Genomic DNA, 24,456 nt, shown 5'->3' with positions numbered 1-24,456 from the left:
GACCAGATCTTAGCACAGCTAGGACTTGGTTGCTCCCAGGGTTAACAGTGCCCTAAGGATGTCTGCAGTATATACAATCCCCAAATCTATGTAATTATTTCCTTTTTCCAAAATTTTATTTTGGTTTATTGTAAGGAAAAAAATCATCCACAATTTTAAACGAGTAGACTAAGTGTTGCTATTATTGGCATATTTAATTATTTCAAATTGAACTCATTTATCATCAAACAATTATTACATTTATTTAACGTTTAAGGGCAGTAAAACAATGTTCAAGAAAGTGCTGTGTCTCTTACAAAATAACATAAAATGACACTGTTATTGTTGAAAACTTTATTTTGAAAAAAATGGCACACAAAATAGTTTAAAAATATTCAAGTATTTTTTCCATGTTAAAAAATAAACATTTATTCTTTCACACATTACAAAAAATACCTAAGTTTCTATTTACAGACAAGACATGACACTTATTATTTTAGTTCATTCTGTACATTTATAGTTAATTTCATTTTACTTTCTTACTGCACCTTTCACAACAGCATCACTTCCATCCAGGTGTACCACACAAAACGAAGTCTGATACCTGAACATCAGTATTCTGTATCAAGATTGGCTACTTTAATTTTTGTCATTTTTGTTTTTTGGATTTTTGCACAGGAGCAGGAACATCAGCATTGTTGTGAAGAAACTCATAAAGTAACTTAGCATTGTTAGCATTACCCAGTATTTCTGCAAGCTTCTCCTGGCTGAGTTTGGTTAAATCTGCCAGGCTATCTGCATTGTTTACAACAGCCCTGTAGTTTTTTGCGTTGACTCCAGGCATCTTCAACAAGAAGTCATATGGTCCAGGGTTGTAAAGTTCTGCTGATTCAGCCACCGTGTCTGACTCAGCCGTGACTGCTTGAGCAGCCGTTGCGTCAGGTTCAAGGCGGCCCTTCTTTAGTTCCAGGAAGAGGTCAGCTGTGGCATGGGGAGAGGGGCACCAGAGGATACGTAACCGGGGGAAGTGGAGGGTGAGGAGGGTGAGTTTTGAAGAAATATCATTAGAGGATATCTCATGTCTGAAATCTGACCGGGCCATTAAAGAAAAGGGTTTAGCAGGGTCAAACTCAATTAGCAGCACTGGTTTCCTGTAGTAGCGGGTCATGGAGAGGCACTGGGTATAGAGGCGACCACTCTGCAGCGAGCCAATCAGGTCGCTGACGCTCTTGCGCTCCACACATGTGTCTGGGGTGAGGATGTAGTCGCCTACTTCTAAGGTGATTGGTTCGATGTCAAGTCCTCGTCGGTGCAGGAGGGAAGGGAGCTCACTGCGGAATTCTCGCATGTCCACGATGACTCGAGAGGGCTCTCCTGACTGCTCCTGACCTCCTGGTTACAGGAAATATCAAAGACAAAATATGAGACACTGATGTCAAGTCACTTCAAATGATGTGTATAACAAATCTAAACACAAAGGATGTCGACCAAATTTTTCGCCAAAGTTAAAGTACAAGTAAACAAAACAATCAGGAGGTGAGAAACAGCATTTGGCGGTGAATAAATGAATGCTGTATGGCCACAAACAAAGAGTAACAATAGATCAGATATTATTAGGCATTTGGTAAGGAGAAAGGCATTTACCTCAGATATCACTCTCAACTGAAAGATACTGGAATTAACAACTGAAGAAATTTGCCAAAATTTAAAGCACATAGATAAACATTAAGACTCTTAACAGAAGAGTGAGGACTAATGAATAAGGGTCAGAGAGTGCTCCCATTTTACTGTTTAGGGTGTCACAACGACACCACACAATGATCTCAGTCTTTTTCTTGTTAAGACAATATGGAGCATTTAAAACTTTCAAAACTGACTGTAGAAAATGATTAAAGACAAGACAGCTCCCAAAAAGTGAAGCCAAAACTTATAAGGGTTGACTGACTGTTGCAGTGAAGATAATAACCCTTGCTTCTCAAAATTAAATTAAAATGTACAAAAAAAGGTCAAAAGACACTTAAAATCATTTTTCGAGAACATAGTTTCTGTTGTCATAGTTTGTTTTTATGCTCATGTGACCAATTTAATGAGGAGTTCAGTTTTACTTTATTTCACACTGTAAAACAGAGTATGATTAATGGCATAGCTGACAGCCGTAATGACAAAAGCTGATTCTGTGGAGATGTAACAAGACAACCAGAAAAAGTAGTTTAACCTCCCATGATGTCTTTTCTCTGAGAGGTTTTGGCTTCACTTTTGCACATTAGGAGGAGGGTGAAACATGTCTATCTTTGAATATAATCTAACCAAGGACTTTTTTCAGTAATTTTGATGACAGACATCGCAGTGACTTTCATGAACATGCCTGCTTTGCGTGAGTTGATAGTTTCATTGGCAGGCTCTAAACTTCTAGCAAGGTCCAGGTTGGTGTCTTCTCTGCCCTCCCTCTCTTCTGGGATGACCATGGTTGCCTTTTCTCTGCAGAAAAACACACATATTAGCTCCAATGCAAATCTAGGGACCTCTGATTTTAGATCAGAAGAGATAGAATGAAAGATAATGAATTAAAGAAACAGAAATGGAGGAAATGTGACTTACCGAATGAGGTGTTCAAAGGCCCTCTTTTCTCTAGACAGTGTTGTCAGGTACTTCTGTTCCTCCGTTGAGCCTCCATAGATGAGAAAATACACTCTGAGAGGCTTCCCAGGCCTGCTTGCTTTGTAGATCTCCAGCTGGCGCACGAAACTGAGTTCAGCATCATACAGCACCACAAAGCTGGGCTCCACCTCATGCAGCACCCTCGTCAGGCTGTGGGGGTCAGTGAGGCCTTTCAGTGGGTGGATGACAGTCAGCGGCTCCTTGATGAGGCCATAGTACGCATCAGATGACAAATCTAACTTCAGCTGTTCTTCCTCCTCTTCATCCTCCTCCATGAGTTCATCCTCGTCTCCACTGCTGCCCATCGCTGCAGCTTCATCTGTTTCCTTTTTCCCCACCATCTGGGTCAGAGTGAGGGAGGGTCTCTTGTTGGCCTTTGTGGGCTTTTTCTTTTGCGCAGGCTCTTTTCCTTTGGCTCCTTTATTGGTCCAGCTTTTACCAGTTTTACGAGAGTCGAGCTCAAGAGCAGCAGCGACAGCTGGGTCCCGTTTACCAATGGTGCGTGTGTAGAGTCGGTTTAGCAGCCAGTCAGAGCCGTGCCTGATGTACTGCTGCAGCTGGGCACAGGTCCTGTCGTCACTGGCACAGATCAACACACGACCTGAGGATGGCATGATGGACAGTTAGACAAAAAGACATCAGGAGGCAGAAGTCCACATCCTTTAGTAAATAAGATACATAATAAAGATATAATTTGCTGTGTTTTTTTAAGTGTCTTGTATATTAGGGATGAATTAGCTCCAAGCTCTGATGTTCCATCGTTCTGACTCACTGTAAGGGTTCTAATTTGATTCCTAAATATTTAATCAGACAGCACAGTAATGGCTGAAATTCACAAAATGCATCTCTGTTCCATTAGCTGTGATGCATAAATTCAGCGTAGGCAAGATCAAGCGGGACAGAATGTTGTGACCGGAAACTACCTAAAAATACGAAGTGACTTTCAAAATAAAACAAAACGTGTCCAAATCAGTTTGTATATAGCTTGACTTGGATGACAAACGGACATAATGAACGAAGCCAGACCAGGAGTCAACAGGTTTGAGGTTTTACAGCCCAACATTAATAAAGCGTGACTAATAAATGGACTAGGAAGCGTGGGAACTCCTCGCAGCATAACAAAGTCGCACTGCAGACGTAACTAGTGCATTTGAGGCAAAGCAAAAAGGTGTCAGGGCCTGTGTCCACCGACATTTTACTGCTCTAACATTATCTCACATCTTAACAAAACCTATGCAGTTTAGCAGTTGCAGGACATAGCAACTCAAATGTAAAACTATGAACAGAAGCGGTTGATTTTTATTGCTGTACCCTCAGTTAAGAGTAGTTCTACCCTGACATGCTCTTCAAGGGACGAGATTTCTGATACCAACTTGGTGGAAACATTGCAGCAGAACTGTACAGTGGAGAAACTAACCACACCTCATCATCTGACTGTAACACCCACGGAAACAGATCTGCTCTGATTGTCGGTGTTGCAGCTACAGCTTTCTTATTGGCTATCATGTTAATATGGGCAAATGTCCAAAAACCTTAAAAATGATTGAATAAATGTACACATGAATACATGAATCACTCAAGACTAGTATTAAGCATCCAGAGTATTTTAAAATGAACTCATTTGTCATTACTGATTAGAGCAGAAATGCAGCAGGACAACTTTTACAGTCTCTTTAATTGAGGTTGTATGCGCTACCAGTCTAAAAATGCTGTTAGTGGACACAGGCCCTAACTGTGTTAAGTTAATATTAAAGGATGCATCCTAACAGTTTGTCACTTTTTAAAGGAAAAAGGGGAGACTGGCGCCCAGTTTTCATCAAACGAATTCTAGCCCAAAAACTAGTGAGCTTTATGACAAAAAGTTTTAATTGTAGTTATCATCTTTACTCATGGGCTGCCTTTGACGTCTAAAGATATTAATTTGAAAACAGCTATTGACTGCATCTATAGAAGGGCATGTAGTTTTTTAACAGGGGCTTGTCAATCTATATCAGGCTTGTATACCCCTGTATGTGGCAGCGCTGAGATTACAGTTTAGAGTTTGAAGCACATAAAGCATGCTTCGTGGTTATGTGAACAGGAAAAAAAAACACATTCGCAAGCAAAACATTGTTTGTCTGAAATTTTGCTTGCTTTCCAACAATCCAACTCTGTAAGGTAGAGATAAAATAAACTGTTGACATGATGGACCCTCATTATGCTTTAACAGAACGGAGCTCTAACCTGGTTCGTGTTGAGGGCTCTTATTCTCCCTCTCAATCTCCTGCAGTACCTCGGTCAGAGCCGCCCACTTTGGGCTCTTCTCCAGTACCAGCTCCCGCTTCACCTCTGAAACACACACACACACACACACACACACACACACACACACACACACACAATGAGCCTTTAGTGTTTTCACCATGAGAGCGTGTTCAAGTGGAAAAAGCTGATTTCTGCTCAGGTTTTCACAGATCCAGTCATCTGTTACCTGAGGCTGAGGATGACTTCTGCTTCTCTGCTTCTGCTCCCACTTTGAACTTCTTCTTGCTCTCAGGGATGTGATACACTCTTCCTCTGGCATTCACAAACATGGAGGTACTGGAGTCAAGGAACAGCCATCCTGAAGATTACAACAGCAGACAGAAGTGGACACAGGCGGTTTATCTTTTATCTACAAAAGACAAGGTACATTTCCCCCCTTTGAGCACTGCTAAGTAAATCCTTCTTGGTTTAAGGTTTTATCTTGTTTACCTGAATTGGATCCAAAGCTCTTCTGGCTGGAGCGCAGGGACTCGAGCAGGTTTAGGAAGGTAACACAGTCATACTGGGTGAGGTAGAGCAGGAGTACTCGCAGCACCTTCAGGTCCTGGACCAGAGCTTTGGTCTTTGCTCCCAGCTGGTGCCACAAGGGGTCCAGGTAGTGGCGGATGGTCTGTGTAGAAGGAATGCAAACATAGAAATCTGTCTCCTGGCAAATTATGCAAGTCAGAGAAGAAAACTTTTTTTACTTTTACCAAACGCAAACATTGTTTTCTTACAATTCTTCATAGAGGAGAATGTAGTTTGTTGTGAGTTACTGATTAAAGTAAGAAAACAGCCCGGTCCAGTCAACAAAAAATGAAACAAAACAAAAAAACCCATCAGTTTAGGTGTTCCCAGAAACATAAAACTCATTCAAACATCAAATTCCATCTCAAAGCACCTCAACATGTGACTTCCACACAGAAACAGACCTTGTCGAAAGAGTTGCTCAGAGTGTTCTCCACGGAGAGGTCTTCAGCTTCAAGGGTGGGGTTGTAGCGCTTCAGCTCCTTCAAACAGGCACTCATGATATCAAGGATGGAGCTCTGGATGGCTCTCATCGCTGGCGTTAGTGACACATGGAGCTCCACCACGTCTGGCTTGTGCTTGTCCAGAGCTGTGTTAACTGATGCTTGGAACCTGTGTAATGACAAAAATGAAAAAAGTTTGAGAGCTAGATTAAAGACAGATAATTTAAAACACTTTTTCTGTGATCATTTCTCTAATTATATGACATGACACCAGTCTTTAACATTCAGTTATACCTGGGCCAGAGGAAGAGCTTCTTGACAAAGAGGTTCCTCATGACTCGCTCCACCTGGCAGAAGCCAGAGGAGAAGGATGTAGCTTTGTCAGTAAAGGCTTTGATAAAGCCTGTCTTGTTTTTCTGTCGAAACAGGCGGAGGATGAAGGCTTCTTGGCATGACTCGATAATTTTATGGGCACGGTACACCAGGATTCCTGAGAAGTTGAAGAGCAAGAAATTAGAACCACATCCATTGGATATTATATGAATGCTCAAACATTTTTGGCAAAACGAATGTTATTTCTTTGCAGTAAATTCTTTCGATAAATCTGTTTTCCTTAATTTTAAACAAAGAATTCCTCATTTAGCTCTAGGAGATGGATAATGAATGAAGAAACATGGCTCTTATCTTAGCTATGAGGCTTTGCCTGACCTGTTATGAGATTAGCAGGGATGCGATCAGTGAGAAAATCCACCACCAGGATCCTGCTGGTGACAAACAGAACCCCTCCCTGGGTGTAAACATTGTAGCGCTCAGTACTCTGGGTATCACTGGTGACTGTCCTGGGCAGGTGGGTGACACCCTCCACTCGCAACTGTTCTGTGAAATATTCCTGAGAAAACAGGACACAATCAATCATTACACCTGTCCAAAGTTCATTTTATACTTATTAAGCTTTATAAACTCTTTGAGGCCCATGGCTGACTTGGTTAGGATAAGATGTAATGAATTAATAACAGTCCTATGATAAGAAAACGAGAATTCATCAACGTAGGCTACTCATTTGGTAATACTGTATTGACTTAACAAACACTGCATTATTTCCCGGAATCGACAGTGCGCATGTGCATTCTTGTCCAAGTGTGTGATTTGATTCTTGACTCTCACCCACAAAGACAAGACAAAGTAAGCACTGTTACCATCAAGATATATCCCCAAACAGTTGGCTAAAACACTAATGTTATCAACAAACAGCTCAGCGGATATTAAAATACACCAGAAGCCCAGTTATTCACATTTAGAGTCACTGTTTGTTTGCCTATTTTGACAAGGCAACAAAAAACGTCTCCATCACTTCGACATCAGACAAAGCACATTGTTTCTCATCGCTGCAGTTCAGGCGGGATATGTAAATTAGCGTTAGTCTACATTCTCCTCACCTGCTCAGCAGTTGTTGTGTTGAGCAGGAGAACCAGGCTCCCAGGCTCCGAGTAAACCCGCATAAACTGCAGCAGGATGCGGTCTATCCCCATTCCTTCTGCCACTACCAGCAGCCCGTCTGAGCCGAACAGACTCAGAAACATCTCCGTCTCAAACTCCAGCAGCGGACCCGCCATGTTGGAGCAACGAACTGGAGCAACCTGCTACCAAAACACAACTTAATATCTCACTTTCAACGAGAAATGCGATCTTAAACTAAAATAATTCATCATTTTACAGCCACTGACAGGCTGCACTTTTCTGTTGTTCAATGTTTTGAAGTTGGACATCCGGTCTTATGGCGGAAAAACCAACGAGCGCAGGTTTACAACAGGCGTTTCAGAAAAAGAGCGCCATCTAGCGAATAGGAGGTTTCTAACAAAGTGAACTGCATCAAACTTTCGAGTTCCTCGTATTAAATCAACGCGCTACTCTTAAAATTGCCAAATTAACTGGTACCTGGGAGTTTTTCAGAAAGCATTTCACTGTAGGCACACTTCGCCCGTATGTATCTTACATTGAAATGAACATTTTTAGGCATGAGTATTGAACAAAAAAACGCAAAACTTGCCCGAACTTATAATAATAATAATAATAATAATAATAATAATAATAATAATAATAATAATAATAATAATAATAATAATAATAATAATAATAACAACAACAACAACAACAACAATAATAATAATAATAATAATACAAACGATGATGACGATGATGAAAGAAAAAAGGGCCCTTTTAAAAATCTAAAATCAAAGATATTTTTTGACAGTCAAAGTTCTATTGTTTTTTTAGCGTTTTAATTTTATTTCTTTTGTCATTTTTATTTTTTCTGTTTCTTTCTTCTTTTTTTAAAAAGTCATTTTAACTCATTATTTAACTTATTTCTAACTGTAGCAATTTTCATCTTTCTTTTTTCTTTTCTTCTTTTTTCACTTTAAGGAAATGGGCTTAAAAAAGAGCGAAAAAGAGAAAATAGCTACATTCAAGTCAGTTTTTGACTACTCTTCCTTTAACTTCAAGGACATTTTTTTTCACTTTTGACAAAAATGCTTAAAATATTACAGCAGATGAAAGGAAATAATGTTAAAAGAAATTATGGCACCCAACTTTAAACTTATAGTTATTTTTTTTCATATGTGGTTATCAATATCTGGATTGTGGATGCACAATTGTGATGAAAACATCAGCATCAGTATTAGTATCAGACTTGCGAAAAAGTCTTAACTTGGATGTATCCTAATTCAACCGAAGAAATTGAAAATATACTTTCAACAAAAAACCAGGCACAGAAAGGCAGAGCACCAGTAGCTCAATTATTTACAGTATTAATGTGCTTTCCAGTGGATTATTCCTGCATTACACCGACAGGAACAAAGCTGTAAAATGTTGCATAACAAAGCCTGCCAGCTGGGCTTTGTAAAACTCTGTTGTGTCAGCCCACATCTCTGCGCAGTCAGAGAGGATGCTGAGGGGACCAAATAAAAAGTGTGTGCTTGGGAACAACTGCAGAGGAGCAGTGCGATGTTGAGCCCACCATATAAACATTAAACAAACAAACAAACTCACAGAGGTTTGTCATTGAAACACAGACATGACTCATCCCAGTTTTGAGACTCCCAGGCTTGAATTTGAGCCACTTTGATGTTTATATCTGTCACTCATCTGCTGTGAAGACAGATTATATAAAATGACACAAGAACCCGTATGTGAGACTATTTTAATGAATTATCTGGACAATATGTTTTTTTACTTGTCATTCTTCGGACTCTGCAAAGTTCCAAAGTTAACCTTGAAGGGACATCAAAAAGTCTGTGTGAGTGAGAGTGGGTGAGTCAGGAAAACTAATTTCTTTTAATATCCTGACTTTGAATAAATGAGGGGTGAAGGACTGTTGCTAAAATTAAATTGCATTAATTAAAACTCATATTTCAGCGACTCTTCCATCACTAATGAATTTCATTAATGCTGTCAACAAGTGAAGGAAGACTAATATGGTGAGTTGCACAGAACATTTTACAGAAGAGAAGATGTGGACTTGTCTGTCCGTCCATTTGCTTTCAGGGTTTTTTTTCCTTGTGGAAAGAAAGATTTGTTATGTTTCAGTGTATTAAAGGTGAGAGCAATGTCTGTGGAAAAAGGTTCTTCCTGTTTGGAGTGGAAGGACTTGACTGGCAGATGATAAACTAAGGTCTATCACTTGACATCGGTGGTCAACTGTTTTATAACACATACAATATTAAGGGCTAAAATCAGTTACATTTACTTTTGATGCTTGGAAATATAAGGATCAGAGTTAAAAATCCTTTTAAGATGCAAAGCAGATGTAAAAGCAGTATGAATGTTATCTGTTGATAAATTAAAGAAGTATTGCACAGGTTTTAATGCACAGATGCATCTTTAAAATACTGTTTATGTTAAAAAAGTTCAATACTGTCCATCAGTTATTTAAGTCACAGAACAAAATTTTATATGTTTTGATGGTAGAAAACTTTGGGATGGCTGCAGCCAAGAAAAGGTTATTGAAGAACTTGTAGGAGCTTCTGGAAAAGCTGACTGAGGCTGGTGTCAGTGCAACAAGAGCCACTGTACACAGACGGCTTCAGGAAGGGGACTACATGTGTCACAATCCTAATATCAAACCACTGAACAACAACCTGAACCTGAGACAACAGCAGAAGGATCTTACTGGTGCTGAAGAGGAAAAGAACTGGATTGTTGCTCACTGGTCCAAAGTCCTTTTTTAAGATTAAAGTCGACTCTGCACATTATTAAAGATGAGGATGATCTGTTTTAATTGCGCTCCTTCGCCACCTTCTGGCCAGGAGTCGCCGCACACTGTTGTAAATTACTTTTAGTGAGGTGTGAGTTTGTTCTGGAATTAAATGGAGATCAGATTGAAACAATTTTTTTTTTGCTCAAAATTTTACCGGATACAATGCGCCGAGGAAAGGTTTCCATCAGTACAGTTACGTAGAGCTACGGTTTGAAACGTGACATCAAGCAAATGTTGTAGTAGCTGGCTATACATAGCAACATCATCAGCCCTGTGCTCTGACGTATCTGTGGGCTAACGTGACACCAAGCAAACACTGTCAGGTTGTATGTAGTTTAGTAACTGTTTATATATAGCGCAGCTGACAGTCCGGTGCTCTAAGACATGTTCGTAATGTGTAATGTTAGTGAACCCTGGTTAGCTATATCCTGCCAGTCATAGAGCTAACATAACCTCACTCTTCATTTTATTGATAGACTCTCAAGTTTGAACAGACCACTGCAGAATAAGGCCCCGTTTACACGACGCCGAAAACGGTCGATTCCGCAAACATTTCGTTGCGTTTTGGCCTTCCGTTTAGACGAGACCACGTTGCGTTTTCAGTGAAAACGCAAACTTTTGAAAACGCTCCCCAGAGTGGAAAGATCTGAATCCGCTCCTCCATCCAGCTTCGTGTAAACACAGAGCGGAGCGTCTCAGGGTGAAACGCTGACGTCACCGCATGCGCACTCGCAGTTTTAGGTGAAGGCTCCGCGCTCAGCCACATTTCCAGTTGAGCCAGTAGTTGGCGGTAATGCGCGTTATGGTTGGATTCCCGACCGTCTCACACAACAAAACGTCAGAAAAAGAAAGAACAGAAGAGGAGACTTCTCCTCCTGGAGTCGTATGAACGCGGATCGTTTTCACGCCGTCCTCATGTAAACGCGGGTGGCTTTTGAAAACGCAAAGGAAGAATCGTTGCGGGAGTCTCCGTGTAAACGGGGCCTAACTGCTGCATGTGGGTTAGAATAGACATTATCACAAACAGATTAGCCCCTGTGATACAGCTCAAGCTAGCTCCTGTGTCCACTATCACTATAAAATTAATCACAGAAGTCATTTTTAGCAGAGAAAAACACAGATCTCAGCTTTTTATCGCTTCTCACTACTAACCTCTGTCAGCCGGCGTGGTGTTGTCATAGAGACCTAGACATGCCGTAAGTCAGTCTGGTCCTGGACGACCCGCCCTGGAAGCTAAGAAGTAGCAATTAAAAATAATATGTAACCAGCAATATTGGGGCTAATTATCTTATTTAAAAGTGTGGATTACGGTCAGACATGTATATATTGGAGAGACTTTTTCAAGATCACTTTGAAAGTCTTCACAGCCCCTTTAAGATATCAAGGTCCCAGGCTCTGGGACAGGTGCTGTGTCCAAAACCGTGTACTTCCATAAGTACATGAACACTGTGTACGCTCTGCACTTACTTGAGCTGCACAAAATCTTACAGGGTAGTAACTGTAAAGGTACCTCGAACTGTAGCCGACAGCTTCTGGGAAAGCTAGTGAAATTTTGCATTCGTAGGTCACTGAGTGGCTCTGCAGAGACTCTGGGGAGAGTATTGATGTTGTTTTAATATCAAAGCCATGAGTTGAAGCTCCTGTAAAGAGTCTCTTTGTTGTCTATGCAACAGACAAATAGGGTGACACATATTGAAAGTTTCTCACAGTAGCTCTGAAACCAAAAGAGCAGCAAATGCAACAAGACAACAACAAAAACTACACTTTTATCTCCACAGAAAATCCTTAATCGTTCCTTTTTCAGCTGACTGATTTGATAGAGTTTCTCTGACAGTTGAGTTATGAGAAAAATATGGCTAAACCTGTGTTTACACAGTCAACAGCACAAACATGAAGCGCAGCAGAGTGCATAAACAGAAACATCTCCTGGAGGAACAGAGGAGTGCACTGCCGTGAACGAGCCTATAGAGAGCAGTGGAGCGCTTTGCTCCCACTCACCTCACTCCTCATTTGGCTCCATCTCTGGTGTGCGAGAGCAGTCGAATTCATCTGGTCTCTTCTGGGAGACAATCAGCAGCTTCGTGTCAGGAGGAAAAGCAGGCAACATGAAGCAGGCTGCTGGGGTGGAGTTCTAACACAACACCATCAGGACTGACAAGAGAGAAAAAGAGGGCAAAAAAGCAGAATAATTGATCCTGCTATTGTTGCAGTTTTATGGTTCATAAAACTGAATCAAATGATGCATAAATGTGTGTGGAGGATGCAGCGTGTTGCTGCTGAGGGTGGAGAGCGCTCATCCCCCTTTCAGTGCACCAAGTGAGATGAGTAAAAGTGTATGTTTGGCAGCTGAAGTGCATCCTGATACCGTGGATGGTGATGCACTGATGTAAATGAGAGGAGAACAGCTTGAAATTGATGGCAGGCTGGAGGATAAAATATGATGAGATATTTAACACTGCCTGCCTGACTGCAGTGTAGGAGGCAAAGGGAGAGAGTAAGAAAAACAGAGAGAGAAATGAAAACAGCTAAAGGGCCAATACATCCCTCCAGCCTTCATTAGGAAGAGAGAGGAGCAGCAGGCCTTTGTTGTAAATGGAGGGCTGAGCCTGAGAGCCAGCGCGGCTCTGAGGGCTAAACTCGATGCCTCAGGAGGTTAAGGCACGTTGTCTTCAAAAGGACTGGCTTTTGCGGTTGGGGAAAAATGTACAGTGGCTGTCCTGATGTGAGTTTATATGAAGATTCATTCCACTTATACTTGGAATATAAAGATAAAGCTAGCAGCAAGTTAGCTTTGCAGAAGTCTTGGAAACAAGGGAAAAACTATGAAGTCTGTATTTTGGTTGGCTCACCTAAAGTTGTTCTATAAGATGACAATTAGGAGAAAATTTCTTGTTCCTTGGTGTTACTAGTTGTCCTGGCTTTTAATCATAAAACATTCTCCACCAAAGAGGTTTTTGGTTTTGTTACAGCTAGCTTGATATGCTTGATATTTCTTAATGAAGTGTCACTGTTTTTGTGTGGCCAAACACTGAGATGAGGGAACCCTTTTCATGACTGAATATCCAGTCACCATGATACAGAGTCACTGTAGTCACCTCCATGAAAGGCAGGATATAGCTCGAAGCACTGATTACAATCAGTGCGTTTACATGCAGTCAGTAACCCTTTCATATTCGGAACACTAGCCATAACCCGGTTGTGCAGGGGCCATGTGAACAACACCCCTAGGATACTCCCTTTCTAACCTGAATATCTGGCCATGTATACGCTTACTGGAAAATCCCCATCGAAAGGAACATTGATGCATTGCGTCATGACATTTTTCGTGCGTCAGGATGTTGTATATGCGTCAAGATGTTCACCGTGCATCGCCGGTTTGATCGGGATACCATGTAAACAGGAAGAGCTCTGTTTGTTCACGCATGTAATCGGGTTATTCCGAACGTTCCAGGAAATGGAACATTGCCTGAATAACCAAATATTGACTGCATGTAAACGTAGCCATTGTTGCCAACTCTTCGGTAAGGAAAGTTAATACCGACTGTCTCAGAAGTTGCTAAAAGTTGCCTGTTGTTGATTCTTGTTACATTTTTATGTCAAAATAAAATCCCTACTCCTTTATCTTGGGCCAGAAAAAAATGGCCCAAAAGAGACGCGCACATGTGTGATTCATTTGCATACAGTTGCCTGCTCTGGCTGTAGCTGGGAGGGGCTGCTGTAAGTGTTTTGGATAGGGGAGGGGTCCATGACAGCACCCGCAGCTCATTGAACTCACTGATTGAAATCTGTTTTCACGTCAGTCTCCAAACTCCAAAAACTTGCTAGATCTGCTGCTAGTCGCTAAGTTACCCACACTGGTTGAATAGCGATGTAAAGCTTGTTTAATACTTAATGCATCCACAAGGTCCATGTAGCTCTGGGCAAATGAATGACATCATTTTAGCAGCCACGCACCCTCGCATGGTCCTTTTCAAGAGGAACATTTCTGTGTCACACATGAAAAAAAAAATCTATCTCCTGGACAAAGACGCGCAGACAAAATGGTGAACTAACAGGAGTTATCATGTGGAGATCTCTGTGATAACCACATGATGACCACACAATTCCTGGTGTAACCTTGATGGCACCAGGTTATGGTCAGAGTCTCAACTTGAAAGAGTTGAAAGGTGCCTGAAAGAGTTACAAGGTGCACACTCACTTTTCATCAACCCGTCCTCTAACTGACTTGAAATAATAAAAGATGTGCGTACCTCAAGGCTTTTACTTGGGTCCATTGTATTTTGATATTTAATTTCAATAGTCTCCCACTTGCAAAATGCTTTGAGACTTTAAATTTTTTTACAGTATTTCAACGTCTTCGTTGATGTGATCTGTATGATTTACTGTCTTTCAAGCTTCATATGTAGTAATCTGTAAAGAAGTTGAACTCTCTGCCAAAAAGAGACTTGTTGCTGCCACTTTTATGCCCCTGATTGTTGCTGTTCCAAATACACATGTATCTTCTCAGTGCCCCCGCTCTCTGGATGCTGTTATGGAGCTTTAAAGTTTATTACCAGTCTCTGACTCATCATTGCCTCCCTGAGGCTGGAATTGGCTGACCTGCGTAGTCGACCTGTAGACTAAATCACTGGCGTGCCCTTATCTATAAGACAATTTTTAACTTGCTTCCCTCTTATTTATGTGGTTTAATCTATTTGAAAAATGCTGAAAGCTAAGATCTGTGCTCTGCAGTCACATGAGTTATTTTTGCTTCCTGTACCCAGAGTTTGTCTTGAAGCAAGCAAAATGGGTTTCAGTTACACAGGTCCTGTAGTTTGGAATTTGATGCAAGCGACTATGGGTCTGACGGAGGTGGTCTCTTAAAGAGGGAATATTCTGCTTTTTTTAGGCTTTATCTGCCCATCTGGTACACCTGTTGCAGCTTTGCACGATTTGCAACTCAAATAAAAAAACATATTTTTCTCACTCTAGTGTTTGAGGAAACCCTTATTTAGCTGCTCTCTCTTTAAAGCTCCCTGATGCATATAACCCCTTCACTCTGATTGGACAGTCCTCTGGAGGCCTGGTCGGGGCAGAGCTGTGGGAAGACCCTGGTGTTTCAGGGGCTGTTTTAGGGTGAAGCACAAAAGATTTTTGTTGCCTTTTGGCTTGCTTACCCGGAAATGGCATTTTAGCCGACCTAAAATGCCAATTTTTGAAAACAGCCCTCAGAGTGGACCGTTGCTGTGTAAACAGTAAGCCAACATTTTCAGTGGAAAGGCTGACGTCACACCCCACTTTGCTTTGCGCAAGTGTGTACAAAAGGACAACAGTACCGTTGTTACGATTGCCGCAGACTACCGTGTTGTGCTTGTGCTGCTCAATCTGCTGTATCTGCTGACTTTCTTTATACAAAATGTGCATCTGTTGCTTCACTTCTGCTATTAGTATTCCCCATTTCACCAGATGATCGGCTCAACTCTACTTCGGTGGAGATCTCCCAAAAGCGGCTTCTGGACAAGACAGTTATAGTGTCAACTAGGCCTGGCATGCTTACTACAGCATTTTTAGTCCCCTGGTGTTTCCGTGTAAATGCAGTTTTTTTCACTGTGATTTAGCATTTTTGGATGAAACTTTGCCGTGATGACCCTAGATCAGCAGATCTCATGCAGATCTCATGCTACTTTTTAGAACGGACTCTTTTGGGCAGTTTACAAACAGATTCAGATATCTCTAAAACAAAAGAAAATGTACTGGTTTAAAAATCTGCACACGTCCACATCCAGTGTTGTTACTTTGTACTCATGATTAAAATATGTGAAACATAATCCTTCTCTCTAAATGTTCATGAAAGCAGATTGAGGGCCTAGGTACTCGTGTATCTTTTCCCCACAGAGTGATTCCCTTTTTTTTATAACCACAATAAGAGCAGGTAATGTATTTTCTTTTACGCACAACATTTTCAAAAATTTTAATCTGCATTGCATTAGATTGTTGTGTGGGTTCAAATGAGACTCAACTGCAGCTGTGGTTTTGTTTACTCAGCCCTCGGCCCAAATGTATCATCCCTCTGAGGCTCGCTCTGCTTCCCAGTCCCATTACCACAATTTCTGATGGCTTTGTATTTTACGAGTGTTATTATTTTCCCACAGTCAAATCTTTCGTAAGTATCTTTTGTCTTCTTTCAAGTAGTATCAGAAGAGCTCCTGTGTCCATAATTAAGGCATAAGACTCTTTGTCTGCACCTCAGGCTGAGCCGACTATCTCAGGGTCAATTTCCAAAAAAAAAGCATGACTCACTGAAAGCCTTTTCGCAGTCACGAAGTCTGAAAACTGTGTGAGTAGAGCACATCTCAATTGAAATAAAAAGTGCTCTGGCAGCAGGGGGAGATGACTGCGGCTGGCTCAACAAGTGTAGCATTTCAGGCTGTCATGACCCTTGTTACTTCGGCACCTTGTTGGAGCGTGACTTTAGATTATGGCGCTCGGAAAATTGCAGAGTGGCGGTGCTGCATGTTCACAAATTGACATTATTAAGGAACACCCTCTGTCCGTTGAAATATAGATGAGGAAGAGGAGCATTTTGCCACTCAGAGCTGGGTCAAGCAGAATCAGTCTGCGAACTCTCGCATAATGGCACACGAAAAAGTAATTTCCTTGTTTATGTAATAGAGGGAGCTGATTACCAAAGCAAAGAGAGCAATGCCTTTTATTTTTTTATTTTCCTGGGCTGCAATTTGCATCTATTATCAGCAACAAAACAAGAGGATAAACATTTCAGCAGGGGGAGAAAAATCGCTTTCTTCGTGGTCACAGCATGCACAAAACAAGCAGAAGAAATGAGCTGAGGAAATTCTATTGAAGTCGAAATGTATGGCTTTTAAAAGAGGCATGAACAACGAGACACACTGTCCATCACGTCCACTTTGGCAAATCAGTGTGACAGCAGATGCCAATAAAGAGGAGGGGGATGTGGCATTTGTGGGAAAAGATGAGAAAAAAGAACAGCTGAGGGAGAGGAAAAGACAATAACATGAAGTGAAGAAGTGAGGCAGAGAGGGATAAACAAATTTTTCTTGCCTGTTATGTTTGGCGAAGCAGCTCAACGGCTGGCTTTTGTCAAATGGGCATTTTAGATGAATAATTCAAGGCGGCTGGCAGGCTGGAGGTTTGGAGGTTGGTGTTAGGAGGTGACAAAGGAGACACGTTACAGGCTGGAGTGGATGTCAGTGATGCATTTGAGGGCCACTGCTGCTCAGTCGATGTGTGTGTGTGCTTAAAGTGGAGACACACATGAGAAAAAGACCCAGACAGAAGAAGGGAGAGTGTGCCTGAGCAGAGAAGTACCCACACTGCAGAGGGAGTCACATGCAGAGTTTTCAGAAGCTATTAGCATATTACTCAGCCCCTTCGTACGAATGTTCATCAGAGATTTGAAACTATTTCCGTGTTTCGTTCCCCCAGTGCATCCAGGCTTCTGTTTGATGTCGTGGACACACATTTCCTCCGTCCATAAACCAATAAAACCCTAAATCCTGACAGATCCAAGGCCTGTTATTGAGCAGCTGGCCTTAAATCCACAATGCTGCACTTCCTGGACAAGCGATAGAGAGGAGAGGAAGAACAAGAGCGAACCAACGCAGAGAGGCAGAGATCAAGGCGGCTCAAAGGCTGATTTGATCTCGACCAGAGATGTCCTGGAGAGGCGAACCTCCGATCTCTCTGTGGGAGGGGAGGGGGGGCGTGAGAGGTGTGGAGGTTGAGAGGGTACCTGTGTTGAATATAAATCCAAGCTATAGGCGTTCATGTTTTCACATTATCAGCATCTTGACACTGAGGGAATTGAAAGCAACAGTGTTGAACTTCTTACCTTGAAGCACTGAACTAAAGTTTGACAAGTTTGAAGAATCATACTTTTTTATTTTCCTTGCTGAACCGACAGAAAGCTACCTTAGGTCCTGAAACCAACCACCTGAGATAAAGTTCATGTAAATGATTGAAAATACCAGCAAAACAGTTTTCTAAGTAAGTAAGCAGAGAAACATTTGAAAGAATCTGACAAAGAATTTGTCAAAGAATCTGTGGCTGGTAAGAGTTGGCCAAAGGACGATATTTGTACCATTTCCTTTTTGTTACAAATTTTGAATAAAATGTGCAATAAAAAAGTGAACTGAACCAGCTCTTTAGTGGGGTCCTTTGTTGTGGTCTGACAGACACTTTTCAGGTATAGTTGTGTCCCAGAAAGACACAACATTTCCTTCCATCCAAGATTTAAAGAGGTGGTATTATGTTTTTTTCACACACATACAAAAAAAAAAATAGCAGAAGATCTCCATGAGAGTTGCCGAAATGATGAGGTCATCGCATTGGGATCTCTTCACTGGTGCCCTGCGTATATGTCAGACAAAGGCCGAAATAAGTTTTTGCAAACCAACAGTGTGAGAAAAACAGGGAAAAGCTTGAAAAGTTACTATAGGGGGTTCGAGAGAGTTAGCTCAAGTCTAAAAAAGACAACATAAATACACCCTCTTTAATCTATGTAGTCTAGTCTGCTTACCTAATATAAAACTAATAGATGTAGAACTGAAATTCCTATGTTGTTCCCAGAATAGGCCGTGGGCCTGTACTAAAAGTGAATGCCAACACCTACAGGTAAAATACACCGGGTGTGTCTGCAGTGTGTCTTCGTTCCGTTCCAGCAAACGGATCAAATAGGTTTCATTCAAATCAATGTGTCAACTCACACTGGATTCCTTTTGTTGCAGTATATCTGCATGGCTGGTCTGTCGTGTTGCAGGTAATATGCAGCCATTGGCAGCCATACTAGTTTTGACGTACACAGAGCTGTGATGTATAAATCATAGACTGTATAAAACATGGATGTAGTCTCGTCGACGTCACCCGTGTGTTTCTGAAACAGAAAATAAAGCACATCGGCTACAGCGGCCATATTGGTAGTGGCAAGGGCTCCACCTACAGCCATAGAGCGCCTGTCGGTCACGTGACCCTCAGCTGTGCCTCTTACTGGGGGAGCTCGCAATCTTAATATCCTCTGAACTGCAGAGTTAGAAAAAGATTTCACCTCCAGTACAGTGAGTGCCGGTAGTAAAATTAGCGACTCGGACAGGAGACGTTTTTTGAACCAGACTGTAAATAGGTTAATTTCTGCTTTGAAAATGGCTTTTTTTGGCTTGGTGTGTATGTGACTTCTGCTACTTCCGGAGCCAGCCTCAAGTGAACACTCGAGAAACAGCAGATTTTAGCAGTTCAGCATGGTCTCATATTCTTAGACCAGAGGTTGCCGCTTGGTATAAATTCAATACAGGAAAGATCGAGCAGGACAGGAAGTCGTGATCAGAAACTACCAGAAAAACACCCAGTGACTTCCAAAATAAAACAGATGGTGCCAAAATCAGTTTGTATTTAGCTTGCGTACGATGGCAAACAGACAAAATGAGAAGAGCCAAACCAGGAGTCAACAGGTTTGAGGTTTTACAGCCCAACATAAATGAAGAGAGACTTATCAATGGAGAAGGAAGCACAGGAACTCCTCAGTCTGTGACTCCAGCTGTCTGTCAGTCTCACTGCTTGTTGGACCGAACACGCAGCAGATGTAACGCTGTCAAGACGCAGGGCACTGCAGACATATCTGGTGTATCAGGCGTTAGATTGCACACGCTCCATCCAAATACACAAAATAGGTGACAATATTCTGAAAACCCCAAAAGAGGAGGCCACCCTACCTGGCCTCTTGGAGACCTGCAAAAATATCAAGTGGTATTCGAAGATGAAAAAGTCATTTTATAAACCATACACCTATGTAGAACGTTCATTTTCTGTTTGAAGTGAAAGCCAGGATAAGCACTTTGCTAACTGGTAGTAATGTGGTTTTCTTAGTCTCCAGAACCTTTATTGCAACAAAAACATAGGTACCATTTTTGCAGACAGTACCCAGTGCTTCTCACTGGTCACGGCCGCAGCAAAAAGTGGAGAACTTTTTGGCAGTTTGTCTGTAAATGTGGCTTCATCAGTTTCTATCTGAGATATAAATGGTCTGTAGAATAAGCTGAGCAAAACCTGGCCATTTTAGGGAATTTTATAAAAGTTGTAAATTTACGAACAAAAAGAAGGACACATCTGCGCAAAAGAGGACGTATGGTCCTGCCACACAAAGACAACCAATAGCAATAGAGTTTCTCATGAAACAGAAGGTGAAAGTGAAATATCGACTGCATTTTCTCACTGGTTCTCTTCCATTTTTTACCGTCAGACGAGAATAGCATGAAGCCATCATTAATGTTAAGCTACACCTGTGTCTTTTTCTGCCATGACATGTCAGGCTATCTAAAAAAAAAAAGATCTCAGACAACTCACACAGTACTCATTAGTGGAGACTGGTGATTTCACACAACACCAAGAATGGCTGAAATAATCAGTCAGAGCAACTGAAGAGACCTGTGTGGGTGTGTGGGTGCCTGATGCTGATGCTTTTTTATATCTATATATAAGTTAATCAACACCAAAGGCCAGATACAGTCAGACGAGGAGAAGAGTAAAGAAGTGAGGGGAAATTAAGTGAGATGGTTTCATTTATCGTTCTCAAATAAACTAAAGTTCATAATGTTGTTCCTAATTTCTAGTACTACACAAATGTGCTGCTAATGACTGATCTGAGGTCAGGTCAGCGAGGCTAACGAGCTAACGGAGAAAATGTCAGGCGTGTAGCGTTAAATGTAATTATCAAAGCTCAAGCTTAAATCCCAAGGGAGATGAGACACTGCATCAAAGTTCAGGCAGAGAACACAGCAACAATCATTTACCCTCTCTTTGATCCGCTCCAGCTCAACAGAAGAAGAAGAAAGCAGGTGAAGGATAAAGCCAGGGCTGGAAGAGACCGACTACGGGATGTGTTAGCTTGTAGCAAACAGGTATTTGTGCTGTAAACACTTGTTTACATCCACACACACACAAATACACTCTTCTTATAGAAGCGGGAACGCTGTCAGGCGTCTTGGTACACTAAGTCAAAGGCAAAGGAGGATTTCAAACATTAGCATTCCTCTATAATTCCTCTTAATCCAAACACTAACACAACAGAAGGAAGTTCAATCTAATTTAGGAAGGGATGAAAGACAAGGATATCCTGTGTGGGAAAAGATATCTGGATTAATTAGTATTGTAGAGGCAGTACGTGTGTGTATGTGCCTGCGTTATAGTTTGTGTGTGTTTGACAGTTTGCAAAATGGTAATTGTTGCTGTATAATATCACACACGGAGCCGCAACCTCATCATAGGATGTTCACCGTCATAAGAAGCATGTTTGATTGGATTTTCCTGTTTTAATCACTCTGCCTCTATTTTTGCTTACAGTGGCCGGGCCTGGTTAATTACAAGGACAGATTAAAATTCAATGTCAACATGTTTAAGGCATGCAATCATGGCCATAAACATGCATGAGGGAATCAGGAGGCACTTTTAAATAAATCAACATCCGACGAGTGTTGTTGTGGGTTTTCTGACATCTCTGTGAGGACCCTGTTTACAAGTTCACTAACCGATGAAAAAATAAAGGTGCCTTTGCATGCTGTGTGAAATTAAAAAAGTTTAGTTACATCATAACAGGATGCTTTCTACTGACCTATGGCTAAACTATGCCCCTCTTGTTATACAGTGAGTGGTCAGGTCATGTCAAACCATGTCAAGTCATTAGTGATTTGTCTGTCAGAACATTTCGTTCAAAATGAACGAGTCATCTGGGTGAATAAACTGAATCCCTCAAAAGATTCATTCGTTTTTCAACTTCCACCCTCCCTTCCTACGCACATAGCATCATGTTGTTCAATCACTGAACAAAGTGACCCTGGTGCAGTCTCACACTTAAACTTTCACTCAATTTACTGAACAAACTCCCTGAACAAGAGCTTTGTCTCTGAATCTCTCTCTCAGCCAGACAGTCAGTGAGTGAACTGTGTGCTGAATGCAGTAAACAGAACAGTTGGGAAAAATGAATGTGATTGGCTACCTTTACATGCAGACAATATTTGGGTTAAGGTCAATATTCCAGTTTCTGGACTGTTTGGAATAGGGATAGACCGATTGTCGGGGGCTGATATTTGGCATTTTGGGGCATATCGGCATCGGCCTTTTTTTAAATCTGACAGTCGATTTTAAACCAACCATCAAAACTGTGTTGTTTTGGCTCTGATGCTTACATGGTATCCCGATCAAAATGGCGATGCACATGCAACATCCCGCACAGACGCACAGAAAACATCATGACGGACTGCGTATTATCTCTGCTCTGTCTTGCTGAATCCATAACAACAACAGCAGCAGCACAGTGGACTTCCTGTGCTCAAAAGACAAAGATTCTTTGCGAACAGAACATGCGCAGAACACAAGTTAATGTTTCTCAATGGAGATATCCCAATAGGTGTATACATGACCAAATATTCAAGTTAGAAAAAGAGTACTCTAGGGATGTTTTGTGGGTTTTTAGAAACCAGAAATAAGCGTATTCTGGTTTATAAAAAGGGTTATTGGTGTTACATGGCCCTTGGGCTGGGTTTTGCTAGTATTCCGAATATTAAAGGGTTACTGACTGCATGTAAAGGTAGTCATTGTTTAGTGAGCTCTTAGTTTGCAAACTGTAGCTTTATCTCACTAAACTCTCAGCTCATTGGCTGTTCTCAGTCTGAGCAGCAAGCAGAACTAAACATTTCAGCTAGGGATAAGTATGAACAATTTAGTGAACAAATCTTTTTAACGAATCATTTTACTGAACTGGTTCTAATGATTCAGTTTACCTAAAAGAACTGTTTTTCCCATCCTAAAATGTTCTTGAATTTAAGAACGTTTTTTCAGCTATATGTGAGGCAACATCACATCATGGAGCTTGACTTGTCATAACACGCCATGTCACACCACGCCATCGCCACGCCATGCACATTCCCCATGTCAATGATAATACCATGAAACAGTGATTATGTAGCAGTTTTAAACACTGCTGCAGGGTGATTACAAATAATTCATAACAACATCTCATAAACAGAAGAAAACAGACTGCCCTCCAAAAATCAAGAGCAGGATCAATGTCATTTGGGCTGAAGTGGGTAGTCATTAAGCGGTGTGAGTCAGATTGAAAGGGGAGTTTGTGTAGCGCGCTCCATTGTTTAAACAAAAGACTGTTATTCCTTATTATTAACTCCAAACAACACTTACACCATGCCAGGTGGGATGATAACTTTACACATTTGAGATGGAGCTAATTAAACAATTTGTATACCCTGTAAGGACACACACAGACATAATTGAATTATGCTTATTTCGTTGGCATTCTTGTGTTTTGGTAACATTTCTGTGAAAAAATGTCAAAAACCTTAATGTAATCTAACATTACATCAAAATCCTTCATAAAACAGTAACTTGTGCAACACAAGTTACCCAGTGCAGCAAGGCCTGTTTATTTTTTAACTCTATTCTTATATATAACATATTCACTCTGTGATTCATAATTTACATGTGTTGCAGTGAATGCATGGTAAAGCGCCTGTGTCTTTTTTAGCTGCCTTTTTACAGCCTTCATGTTTTCTTCACTCCACTTCACGGCCAGGGATGAGCGGGATGTAGAGAAGTGCTGGTGATGTACATTAAGCCCCGGACTTTCTTTTTTATTCTTCATATCCTTCTTGAAGAAACCAAAGATATTAATATTTAGAGTGATTGTTGCCTCGCCTCGCACTGCCTCGCCCCGGAGGCGCTTTCAGTGATGCAGAGCACGTCAGTTTAGAGTGTTGTTAGCCTGCTTCCTGGAGCTAATGTTGCCCCCACATCTTATTGCTTGGTGAAATAGCTCCATTAGTGTCCAAACCCCCTGTAATGGTATGCAGATAGGCATTCACATGCAAAGACCAGTGAGAGGAAATGTTGACTGACAGGTAGGACATGAAATATCCACCTGTCGTTTTATCCAGGTAGGTATGTAAGTGTGTTTTAGTATGTATGAGGAAAATTAAACAACTTTGCAAAGAGCTCGAGCTGCACAGCCTTCACCTGTGTGTAAGTGCTTGGAAAAGCTGTATGTGTGTGTACCAGGGAGAGGATAAGTGTGTGTTTATGAGTGTTTGTGTCCTCTCAGGGGATAGCAGACGGTGGAGACGTGTTCTCTTCTGTTCAGCCGTTACACTCTGCTGCTCCTCAGGGGTCTTATTGAAGCGACGCAGCAGCGAGGAGAGAGTGTTGTGATGACAGAAGAAAATGGCCGCTACACCTCGCTACAAATTGCTCTGCTGGCTAAGAGAAACTCAAAGTTTGAGCTGGCCCGCGGGAACT

The 24,456-nt window shown here is 41.4% G+C and overlaps 1 protein-coding gene across 1 annotated transcript; it reads right to left on the bottom strand.

Annotated features, from left to right (window-relative positions):
• Nucleotides 1–354: 354 nt before the first annotated feature.
• On the bottom strand, nucleotides 355–7,674 carry ercc4 (excision repair cross-complementation group 4). The gene is made up of 10 exons (XM_074662773.1): nucleotides 7,328–7,674; nucleotides 6,600–6,780; nucleotides 6,186–6,381; nucleotides 5,853–6,060; nucleotides 5,371–5,551; nucleotides 5,108–5,239; nucleotides 4,861–4,965; nucleotides 2,578–3,238; nucleotides 2,345–2,457; nucleotides 355–1,371 (listed from the first exon to the last, which is right to left on the bottom strand). Exons 1-10 carry the CDS (start codon nucleotides 7,502–7,504, stop codon nucleotides 629–631), a joined length of 2,697 nt encoding a protein of 898 aa, XP_074518874.1. The 5' UTR covers nucleotides 7,505–7,674; the 3' UTR covers nucleotides 355–628.
• Between the last annotated feature and the right edge of the window lie 16,782 nt (nucleotides 7,675–24,456).

The sequence above is a fragment of the Halichoeres trimaculatus genome, unplaced genomic scaffold (assembly GCF_033239565.1).
Source record: "Halichoeres trimaculatus isolate MK-OKI-2021-1 unplaced genomic scaffold, fHalTri1.1 fHalTri1_scaffold_23, whole genome shotgun sequence".
NCBI classification, from domain to species: domain Eukaryota; kingdom Metazoa; phylum Chordata; class Actinopteri; order Labriformes; family Labridae; genus Halichoeres; species Halichoeres trimaculatus.
Note: the sequence above shows the minus strand (reverse complement) of the source record. Positions and strands in the feature narration are given on the sequence as shown.

What these genes read in the sequence shown, in the direction of transcription:
- ercc4 (XM_074662773.1), bottom strand. Translation starts at nt 7,504, where the DNA reads ATGGCGGGTCCGCTGCTGGAGTTTGAGACGGAGATGTTTCTGAGTCTG. An exon ending in GAGCCCTCAACACGAACCAG is followed by an intron (nt 3,239 to 4,860) that starts GTTAGAGCTCCG and finishes TGCCATCCTCAG; the next exon opens with GTCGTGTGTTGATCTGTGCC. An exon ending in TATCAACTCACGCAAAGCAG is followed by an intron (nt 1,372 to 2,344) that starts GCATGTTCATGA and finishes TCCTGTAACCAG; the next exon opens with GAGGTCAGGAGCAGTCAGGA.